Genomic DNA, 12,322 nt, shown 5'->3' with positions numbered 1-12,322 from the left:
CAACGCATGCAACAGGTGGGCCAATGTGACTGTTCCAGTAGGAATTTATTATAGTAGGCTCTCTTCCCTAGGAAACCCTGAAGCTCATTCACAGACGAAGGGTGAGGCATAGATGTAACAGTGAGTCTGGCAGAGGCAAACCCCATCCTGTGAAACCTTGAACTTCAAGTAAACAGTAGTAGGTTGGAAAGGTGGAGATCTTGTGAGGTTACATTGTAAGCCTGCAGACTGTAAGGCAGATCACAAAATGAGCAAATTTTTCAAGTGATTGGCCATGGAGGAACCCATGACAATAATATCACTCAGATAATTGATGCAATCCTGGACAGGCATAGTCAGTTGCTCTAAAAATCATTGGAAAATATCAGGGGCATTTTGCTGTTTTTTGCATCCTGTGACCTGAAGCATTTAGATGTCTGTATGCAGCGACAATCCTGGAACATGCTCCAAGAGTGCAGATTTTGGTCAGTCTGTCTCACAGTATAAAGGTTACAGAATGTAATTGATCAAGGCACTGCAAAATGTATAGGTCTTCTTTATTTATTTATATCTCTCACATAACCAAACCATAACATAGACTTAATTGTCAATATGAATATTAAAGAGCAAAATAACACAGCAGTTAAGACACCACACACATATTCAGAATGGGTTGTGTTAATATTCTTGTATGTCTGTTGCCTCTTACATTCTCTGCATTGTCAACTGTGTCTATAATCTGCAGACCGTCTTAAGATTTGTAGCACAAGGACTTCATTCTCCTTTTTTACATGTCCAATTCGTGAATGGTGTGAAGGAAGAACTATTGGCAGTAAGCCTCCATACAAACTTGCACCTCAGTGATTGTATCATCACAGTTATTTTTTACCTGTATATGGGAAGAATTAAAGTGAAGAAATGTGTTGCTTAGTTCCTCTTGGAACATTCATTCTCAGATGTTTCTCTAATTTCCCAAAATTGCTTAATTTGGAGATGGTTCCTTGAGGAAGATTGTGGCTTCTTTTCTTCCTCATAGTTGTCTAAACAAGCTAGAGATCCTTAAGTATTTTCCTTTCTATGAATGCTGAGCTCCATCTGGAGCCATTTTACAAGATTGCTTGCAGATCGTAATATATGTATCCCCTTTCAGAATATTGCTCAAGTGGTCACAAATTTGTTTGAGGAGCTTATGGATGCTCGATGGTGAGATTATCAGTGACAAGTTTGTTTGACATGTGGAAGAGTGTTATAAGAATGTTGAAAGACATTAATTGGCAAACAAACACCAGTTATTCCATGAAAGCCTACTTATAAAATTTCAAGAAACAATATGAAGTGGAGACTGGAGAGATATTCTTCAGCTTTGTATGTATGGCTCCCATAGGGAGTGTAAAGATAAGATTAGATGTAGCACTCCCAAAGATATTTAAATATTCATTCTTCCAGCACTGCATATTTAAATGGAAGAAGAAGAATCTCTAAGATGGGATGCCATGTTAATCACCCTCTGCCATGCACTCCACAGTAGTTTACAGCTTTAGATGTTGGGGTGATTTTCAGATAATACGCTGTACTGTGTATTTTTCCCTGTAGTTTTGGACAATGAATTTCCAGAATGAACCAAGTCTGTAAACTGCATTCAGATAAACCATGTTCCCACCTAACATTGGGATATAATTTCCAATCCCAAAACATATCTGACAGCATACTGAACTAAAAACTGCAATCTGTAACTCTTCTTTCAGAAGTTAGAAAAGCCGTCAATCTTGCTTTTGTATGTCTTCAGTCTGAAGACTGGTTTGAGGCAGCTCTCCTTGCTAGTCTGTCCTGTGCAACTCCCTTCATCTCTGCTTAACATTCATTTGAACATGCTTACAGTATTCAAGCTTTGATCGCCCACTACAATTTTAACCCTTCATGCTTCTCTCAATTACCAAATTAGTTCTTAATGCCTCAGCATGTGCTCTATCACCTTACCCCTTCTTATAGTCAAGTTGTGCTTTAGCTCCTTTCTTCCCACTTTCATTTAGTATCTCTTCGTTATTTATTCAGTCTGGCCATTTACTTAAAATAAAGGCAAACTCTCACCTATAGCTGACTGATGTGTGGCAAATAGAAACACACTACAGAAAACTAATTATACTAGCTTTCGAGCTAGTGCTCTTTCTCTGGCAGAAGCACATACATTCACCTACACAGACAGCCAAATGCACATCCTCAAGGTCATGGCAAGATTCAGTCTGCCTCTGTGATTTTTTAAATTCTTCTGTAACACCCCATTTCAAAAGCTTTTAATTTCTTCTTGTCTGTACTGTTTTCACCCACGAGCCATTTCCGTATCAGGTTACATTCCATACAAGTACTTTCAGAAAATGCTTCCTCATACTTAAATTTTTATTTAATATTAATATCTGTGTCTTTCTCACGAAAGATTTTTTTGCTGTTGCAAATCTGCACTTTATATCATCTCTATTTTTGCCATCGGCAGATACTTTCGACCCCTAATAGCAAACTTCACCTACCACCTCCAGTGTCTCATTTCCTAATCTAATTCCTTCAGCATTGCATGATTTAATTCTACTACTTTTGTTTAACTTTCATTGATAATAATCTTATAACCTATTCTCAAGAAACTATCAGTTCCATCCAGTTGTTCTTCAAAGTCCTTTGCTGTGTCTGATAGAATTACAGTCTCATTGGCAAACCTTAAAGTTATCATTTATTTTTCCTGACCTTAAATCTCCTTTCCAAATTTATTCTCAGTTTCCTTTACTGCTTTATCAGTGCACAGACTGAATAACATCGGGAATAATCTACAACCTGACAACCATGTCGCACTCCCTTCTGAACAGCTGCCACCTTTTTATATCCATTGGTCCTTACAAATGCAGCCTGGTTTATTTTCAGATTATAGATAATCAGTTACTACTATGTTATCCTTGCTGCCTTCAGAATTTCAAAAAAAATATTCCACTCAACATTGATAAAGCTTTCTCTAAATCTACGAATGCTGTGTATGTAGACATAACTTTTCCAAGTGAATCTTGTAAGGCAAGTTGTATGATCAGTATTGTCGTGCATGTTTCTTCATTTCTCTGGACGAGCGAGGTGGCGCAGTGTTTAGACACTGGACTTGCATTCGGGAGGACGACGGTTCAATCCTGCGTCTGGCCATCCTGATTTAGGTTTTCCGTAATTTCCCTAAATCACTCCAGGCAAATGCCGGGATGGTTCCTCTGAAAGGGCACGGCTGACTTCCTTCCCCATCCTTCCCTAATTTGATGAGATCGATGACCACGCTGTCTGGTCTCCTTCCCCAAACAACCAACCACCCATTTCTCTGGAATTCAAGTTGGGTTATATCAGTCTTTCCATGACTGTGTAAATAATTTGCATTGGTAGCTATTTTGCAACCTTGATATTTTATATTGATGGTACAATAATATTCACAAGTCAGCATCTGAATTCTTTAGATCTGGCTTTAGTAAATTATTCTTGAACTGTGACAGTGTTTTGCCTTTCTCATGTGTTGTGCATACTAGATGACACAGTTTTCTCATGATTGGGTCTCCAAAATATCATAATAATTTCAAGGTAATGTTGACTATGCTCGTTCTCTTGTTTTGACATAGATCTTTCTGTGCTCTGTCAAATATTTGTCATACTTGTTGGTATAAGGTCCATCTGTCATACAAAACACTAGCAGGTTTGTGCATTGTCAGTGGGTTTGCTGTAATAAAATCTGTGAAATGTGAACATGTTTTGAGTGATAACTAATCTATGAAAATTAGGCCTAAAAAACAGTTTTTGTTTGTTTTGTCATTACCTCAGTTTTACATTATATGCATCTACAGGACCATTTTACTTTATCATGCACTGGTAGCGTGTCATCTGCTACTAGACAATGTTAATGAGAATTTGGTTGTCGAGTTAATACACTGCTTTATGTTTAAACATAATTTTGTTGTGCCAAGATATTTCACGCACCTATTTGCTGTTACTTGCATTTTTCTTTGGCAGATCGATCACACTGTCAAATCTCCCACCTCATCTACCCCTGCATCATCATCCATAATCTTGTTTTTAAGTTTATTTCCTTTATATAGCTCTGTTATATATTTCTTCCACCTTTCAGCCTTCTCTTATTTGTTTAGTATTGGCTTGCTGTGTGAGCTCCTGATATTCACAAAGCCAATTCTCATTTTCTGGAGGTTTCTTTAATTTTCTCGTATTCTGAATTTACCATTTCTACAGTCATACGTACAGATTTGCATTTCTCCTTTGGCTCGTCCTGCTTTGCTATTTTGAACTTTCTGCCAAACTCATTTTTAGACACCTGTTTTTCCTTGGGCTTACTGTGTTTGCAACAATTTTATATATTCTCCCTCATCAATTAAATTTCATTTCTGCAATATAGGAAAAGATAGATTGCTACTTACCATAAAAAAGACATGTCAAATTGCATACAGGCACGATAAAAAGACACTCACATATAGTTTTTGGCCACAGCCTTCATCAGTAAAGAGACATGCACACATATGTGCATAGGGCAGTGTATTAACTCAACAATCAAATTCTCATTAACATTGTCTAGTTGCAGATGGCACACTACCAGTGCATGATAAAGTAAAATGGTCCTGCAGATGCAAATAATGTAAAACTGAGGTAATGACACACACACACACACACACACACACACACACACACACACACACACACACACACACACACACACACACACACACACAATCGCCAACAGCAGCAATCTGGAGGGGGTGGGGAAGGGATAGGGATAGGGATTGGGATAGGGATAGTAGTGTACTGGTGGGGAAAGGGATGTACACTGTCCGATGGAGTGTGCAGGGACTAGACTCCAACAGATGCAGCGTCACGAGGTTGTAGGGGAAAAAAGAATGAAAAAGGAGAGGAGCAGGGAAAGACAGGTGGATGCATTGGCAGAGGGTTGCAAATAAACAGGTTGTTAGACGAGAATGGGAGGGGATGATAGGACATAGGAGGGTGAAAACTGTTGGGTGGAGTGTGTGGGGACATTATGTTACTGTAGGTTAAGGCCAGGATAATTACGGGAGTGGAGAATATGTTGTAAAGATAACCCCCATCTGCACACCTCAGAAAAGCTGGTGGTGGAGGGAAGGATCCAAATGGCGTGGGTAGTCTACTTTGCTCTTGGCCTCAGTTTGGCGATGGCCTCCCCCCAAACACCAAACCCCAACCTGATTGAGGTTCATTGTTGATATCTTCATGGTCTGGATCCAGAGCCAAGACACCCTATCTTTGTTCCTTCACAGCCTGAACACTTTCTCTCCCATCCATTCCATGTGGTCCTCCTCAACCCAGCGTGCCACCTTCCTAGATGTTGACCTCCTCCTCTCTGATGGCTCCATCTCTGTCCATGTTAAACCCACCAACCACCAATGGTATGTGCAATTTGGAAGCTGTCATCCATTTCACACCAAAAACTCCCTCCTATGACCTGGCTACACAGTGATGGCATATCTGCAGTGACAAAAACTCCCCTGCTCAGTATGCTGAGTGCCTTCACAAACAGGTACTAAATCCTTCTCCAGGGCTTTGATTACCTGTCATCGTGCCCTGAAACGAGTGACATCCTACCCAAGATATTTCCCACCCCTCCTAAAGTGGTGTTCCGTCACCCACCCAATGTCCACAACCTCCTAGTCCATCCCTATGCCACTCCCAATCCCAACCCCTTGCCACAAGGACCACATCCCTGTGGAAGATCCTGGTGCAAAACCTGCCCAATCCACCCATTCAGCATTTCCTATTCCAGTCCTGTAACATGTTTATCCTACCTCATCAGCAGCCGGACCACCTGTGAAAGCAGCCATATCATTTACCAGCTGTGCTGCAGTCATTGCACAGCTTTTTATATTGGTATGATCATACTGTTAACTAACTGTCCACCAGGTGGCCAAGAGCAAAGCAGACCACCTTGTGGCCCAACATGCAGCTGAACATGACACACTTGATTTCAGTGGCTGCTTCACTACCTGGGCCATCTGGATCCTTCCCTTCACCACCAGCTTTTCTGAACTGTGCAGTTATCCTTACAACATATTCTCTGCTCCTGCAATTATACTGGCCTCAATCTGTGGTAACATACTGTCCCCACACCCTCTACCCATTATGTCCTGTCATCCCTTCCCGATTCTCTTCTCCCACCTTGTTTATTTGCAGCCCTCTTCCAACGCATCTTCTCATCTTTTTTGTGCTATTGTGGTGGGTTTTGACTTTATCTCTATCTTGGATGTGATAATGTGTTCACAAGGCTGTTCATACTAGTTAACCCATATTCCTGATTTCTTATTCATCATTCACACACTCCTTCATTATTCCTATCAGATTTTGTGCTGATAGATCCATGCTCCATGGAGAACATGAATTAGTCTTTTTAAACAGGAAGCAATGAAATTTTCTTCCACAACTCATCCCTCCACATATATAGAAAAGATGGCTCATCCAACACATTGTAAAAAAAAGTCATTAATGAAGGATGTGCACAATAAACAGACCAGAGCAGATTTTTACAGTTTAAGTTTTCATACTGAAAGAAAAATTTACTTGAGAAAACTACAAAATGACAAGGGAGATAGAATGGCTGGCTGTGAATTATCTTCAGAAGGTGAAATTCTGCACTTTATTCCATTCTTATAGCAAAATTTAATACAAATTCTCTGATCCATTTCCACACAAAATAATCACCAGCTCTACCAAAGCACATGTAACAGTTTTTGCAGCTGACAACATGCTGAATATCTGATATGGCTAATACTGTACAGATACCTTACTGATACGTCTACCAAAACAACAACAAAATAATTTGTGGATTGTAGTAATATATCATGCAAAAATACAAAATTACTTTTACTTTTAGAAAAAAAAAATTAGAATAGGAGGGGTAAAATTTTAAAATATGAAATATATTGTTCATTTACAAGTCTTTCTGAAAAGGTTTTCCATTATATTTGTTCATCCCCCTCGTCTAGCCACTCATATGTCTCTCTGGATTCTGGGAAAGGTAGATTGCTACTTAATGTAAAGATGACACATTAAGTTGCAGACAGTCAGTCAATGCCTTCAACAGGAAAGGAAATACACACTCATTCATTTGCGCAAGCAAGTACACTTCATGCAAACATGACTGCCAACTCTGGCACCTTGGACAAGAATGCAACTGTCACATAGAATGGAAGCAGCTATCTGGAGGGGGTGGGGAAGAGGCAAGAATAGCAGGGTAACAGTGGAGGAGAGAAAAGTGCTGTCTGGTGGATTGTGCAAGGACTAGACTAGAAGGGGGTAGGGGAGAACAGGAAATGAAAAAGGAGATGAGCAGGGAAGGGAAGGGAAGGGGGGGTGGGGGGGGGGGCATGCAGTCAGGATGGTTTCAGGAGCAATCAATGTGTTTTAAGGATAACTACCATCCGCATAGTTCAGAAAAACTGGTGGTGGAGGAGAGGACCTAGATGTCTGAGGTAGTGAATCAGCTATTGAAATCAAGCATGTTATGTCCAGGTACATGTTGTACTATATGGTGGTCAACATTACTCTTGGGCACAGTTTGGCAGTGGCTGTTTATCCTTGTGGACAGCTGGTTGGTAGTCATATCAATATGAAAAGCTGTGCAATGATTGCAGCAGACCTGGTACATGACATAGCAGCTTTCCTAGGTGGCCCGGCCTCTGATGGGGTAGGATATACCTTTGACAGGACTGTACTGGGAAGTGCCGGGTGGGGGGATTTGGCAGGTTTTTCACCTGGGTCTTCCACAGGTATATGATCCCTGTGGCAAGGGTTTGTGATTGGGGACGGCATAGGGATGGACTCGGATGTTGTCGAGGTTGGGTGGGGGACGAGACACCACTTTAGGAGGGGTGAGAAGTATGGGGTTCAATTTTGTTTTAGTCTGGGGTAATAGTGGGTTATGAAGGGGGACTCCTTTGTAGCTGTTTCTTTAGGCTGATGGGAGGATTGTGGGTGTGAGGGGAAATGGCACAGGAGATCTGTTTGCAGACTAGGTTTGGGCAATAGTGTCTGTCTGTGAGGCCTTGGTGAGACCCTCAGCACAATGGGCAAGAGATTTCTTCTCACTGCCGATATGCCATTGCCAGGTGATCAGGATGCGAAGGAGGAATTTTTGTTGTGAAAATGATGACAGCTGTCAAAATTCAGGTATTGTTAGTAGTTTAATGCGGCCAGAGGTGTGGATGGAGCCATCAAAGAGGTGGTGGTTAACATCTAGGAAGGTGGCATGCTGAGCTGAGGGGGACCAGGTAAAGCAGGAAAGAAGGTGATGAGGTTGTGAATGAATGAAGGTGTCACAATCCTGAGTCCAAATTATGAAAATATAAATAAATGTGAACCAAATTAGAGATTTGGCATTTGGGAGGCTAGAAAAGTCTCCCCTAGATGGCACATAAACAGGCTGGCATAGGAGGCTTCCATGCAGGTGCCCATGGCTGTGCCGCAGATTTTTTTGTATACTTCCACTTCAAAGGAGAAGTAGTTGTGAGTTAGTATCAAGTTAGTAAGATGTATTAGGAATGAAGTAGTGGGCTTGGAACCTGAACGATGTTGGGAAAGGTAAGACATGGGCATGAAAGATGTTGGTGTATAGGGAGGGAGCATTGTCAGTGACGAGTAGGGATCCAGAAGATAAAGGGGTGAGAATGGAGGAGAGCTGGTGAAGAAAGTGGTTGATGTCTTTGATGTTGGACCTCCTACTCTCTGATGGCTCCATCCACACCCCTGTCCACATTAAATTCATCAACTACCAACACTACCTGCATGTTGACAGCTGTCATTTCTTCCACCCAAAAATCCCTCCCATACAATGTGGCCGGATGGGGTGGCTACCTGCAGTGGCACGAACTCCCTTGCCCAGTATGCTTGAGGGTCTCCTGTGCAATTTATCCTCAGATTCCCAATGCTCCCACATCCATCAAGAGCCAGCTACAAAGGACTGCCCCTTCATCATCCATTACTGCCCCAGCTGGAACAACTGCATCCTACCCCAGGGTTTTGATTGCATATCATCATGCCCTAAATGAGGGACATCCTACCCAAGACACTTCTCACCCCTCCTAAAGTGGTGTTCCTTCATCCACCCAATCTACATAGCATCCTAGTCCACCCCTGTTCCACTCCCAATCCCTTTGCCACAGGGATTGTATCCATATGGAAAAACCAGCACTTCTTAATACAGTCCTCTCGCGGACTTATCCTATCCCATTAATGGCAAGGCCATCTGTGAAAGCAGCCATTTCATATACTAGCTCTGCTGCAGTCATTGCACAGCTTTTTATATTGCTATGATTACCAACCAGCTATCCACCAGGGTAAAGAGTGACTGCCAAACTGTGGCCAAGAGCTTGCTTACAATGGCTGCCTCACTACTCAAGCCCTCTGGATCCTCCCCTCCACCACCAGTTTTTATGAACTACGCAGATGGGAATTATTTTTACAACACCTTCTCCATCCCGAAAATAGCCCAGCCTCAACCTTCAGTAACATGTTGCCAACAGTTTCCCTCTTCTCTGTACTATGACCACCTCCCTTTTCTCGTCTCCCACACTCTTTGTGTGCCACCCTCTGACAATGTGCCCACCTATCTTTCCCTTTCCCTACTCCTATCCCTTTTCATTCCCTACTCCCCCCCCCCCCCCTCCCTGCTTCCCCTCACCTCCCGCCTCCCTGCCCATCAGCTTCCCAATGCTGTGCCTGTTGGTAGTCCAGTCCTTGCACACTCCACCAGACAGCACTCTTCTCTCCCGCCACTGATACCCTGCCATACCTACCCATTTCCAGCCCCCTCCAGATTACTGCTTCCTTTCTGTGTGACAGCTGCATTCACGTTCGAGCTGCCAGAGAAGCTGATCACGTGTGTGTGAAGTGTGCTTGCTTGCATGGATGAATGTGCATGTGCTTCCTTTTATGATGAAGGCTTTGGGCAAATGCTAATGTGTAAGTGTATTTACATTGCATGTGTCTGCAACTCAGTGTTTCATATTTACATTAAGTAACAATCTATCTTTTCCTTATATTGATGATATTCCAACCTGGAGTTTCCATTGCCTGAATTTTGAAAATGTACACATTGATTTTTTTTCTGATTTTGTCCTGAGCTAACAGAGCTTTCTTTGTAGGGTGTGTGCTTGTCAGTGTACTGTGTACTGAAAATGTAACTTTGGATATGCGTTGTCAAATACTTTTTCTTGATGGCAGAATTTTATAAGACTATTACTATTCTCATCCTGCAGGAGCAAGATCAACAAATACTACTTGCGCAACAGCAGCAATCTCAGCAGGAGCAGCAACAGCAACAGCAGCAGCAAGGTCCAGGAGGCACTATGCAAGGTTGTCAGGAAGCAGAAGGTCCTGGTCCTCAACAGCCGCCAATAGATAACATGGAAGTTGCTCAACAGGAAACCCTTCTTGAGAGCCAGCTGCGTTGCGAGGAAATAAAAACTGAGCAGGAGGAAGAAATGCAAGAAAAGTCCCAACTTGAGGAACTTGAGGTATATGCTATATTGACAGCAATTTTAAGAATGTTAATCAGAGAATGTGTCTGTTCATCTCATCTGCTTTTTTAATTTATAAAGTTAGTGTGTATTTGATTATTTCCTTTGGTATTCTTTAATAGTACAGTGAGGCAACAAAAATAATAATTTAAAAAATTTCCAATTTTCACTAATAGTTATGATTAAATTGTTTTACTGAGTTATTCTTAGAGATGGTTATTCATATATACAAGTTTCAACTGGATGCAACCTAAATTAAAACAGTTCCAACAATCAAATGTAACTATATTGTTCCAAAGATATTTTCAAGTCTCAAAGATCTATTATGTATATATGCAGACTGAAGCAGTGAATGAAAAGTCTAGGTAGTTTATCTTCCTGAAATTAATGAACGTGTAATTACATTCAGAAAGCCGGTGAAAATCTGTCTTACTAGTGTACCTAATCAACTGTAGGGAATGCAGAGCTATCTGTTGTTTCTGAAAAGTTAAGATGTTAGAAATAGTATATTCAGTCTTGATGTATGTATCCATTTCATCAGGTTTCTTGTGGTCTGATGCCTTATTAATTGAGAATACAGCAGGGTCAGATTCCAAACTTCCAAGACATCATATTTCAAATAGGGAGCATAGTGTACACGAGTTACTAACACAACCATAGGTAACATTTAGTAACGGGCCAATTACATCCTTTAAGACAAGCCAAGCCAATTACATCCTTTAAGACAAGCCAAGCCAATTACATCCTTTAAGACAAGCCAATTACATCCTTTAAGACAAGCCAATTACATCCTTTAAGACAAGCCAATTACATCCTTTAAGACAACGAACACAAGATAAACCATTATAGTAAAAAAACATAAAAATGCAAAATACTTCTATCAGCTAGTAAAATGAAATTAACAGAACAAGTGTGGGAATGAGGAGTTTTTGGGAAGGGACAGACTAAAAAAAGTTAAGCTTATTCCAAAGCAACAAAAAAAATTGAAAAATAATGGACACAAATTTCTCTAGAATAAACTGAGTGAAAAAATACAGAAAACATAAAGTTGGAATTGAATAATGCAATTGACCTATTTAGGTCAAATGAAGACTATGATGCTCGACACACTCTTACAAAACAAAAAGATAATCAGAAAATGACACATCTACATCTACATGGATACTCTGCAAATGACATTTAAGTGCCTTGCAGAGGGTTCATAAAATCACCTTCACAATAATTCCCTACTGTTCCAATCTTGTACAGCACGCAGATAAAATGAACACCTGTATCTTTCCATGCGAGCTCTGATTAGCTTCATTTTATTATGATAATCATTTCTCACCGAGTAGATTGGTGTCAACAAAATATTTTAGCATTCGAAGGAGAAAGTTGGTGATAGAAATTTTGTGAGAAGATTCCGCTGCAGCGAAAAACACCTTTGTGTTACTGATGTCCACCCCAAATCCTGTATCACTTCAGTGACACTCTCTCCCCTATTTCACAATAATACAAAACGTGCTGCCCTTCTTTGGACTTTCTTGATGTCAATCCTATCTGGTAAGGATCCCTTACTGCACAGCAGTATTCTAAAAGAGGACAGACAAATGCAGCGTAAGCAGTCTCTTTAGTAGATCTGTTACATTTTTTAAGTGTTGTGCCAGTAAAAGGCAATCTTTGGTTAGCCTTCAACACATCATCTCCTATGTGTTCCTTCCGGTTTAAGTTGTTTGTAAATGTAATACCTAGGTATTTAGTTGAATTTACAGCCTTTAGATTTGACTGATTTATAGTGTAATTGA

General features: G+C 40.9%; 1 protein-coding gene across 1 annotated transcript in view; it reads left to right on the top strand.

Moving 5' to 3' along the window:
- Window positions 1-12,322, top strand: part of LOC126281597 (protein PTOV1 homolog) — a 227,361-nt gene that overhangs the window by 201,302 nt on the left and 13,737 nt on the right. The window contains exon 9 of the mRNA XM_049980694.1: window positions 10,278-10,535. Coding sequence (XP_049836651.1) covers window positions 10,278-10,535 — 258 coding nt within the window. The remainder of the gene's footprint in view (window positions 1-10,277; window positions 10,536-12,322) is intronic.

Source organism: Schistocerca gregaria, chromosome 7, assembly GCF_023897955.1.
Source record: "Schistocerca gregaria isolate iqSchGreg1 chromosome 7, iqSchGreg1.2, whole genome shotgun sequence".
NCBI classification, from domain to species: domain Eukaryota; kingdom Metazoa; phylum Arthropoda; class Insecta; order Orthoptera; family Acrididae; genus Schistocerca; species Schistocerca gregaria.
Note: the sequence above shows the minus strand (reverse complement) of the source record. Positions and strands in the feature narration are given on the sequence as shown.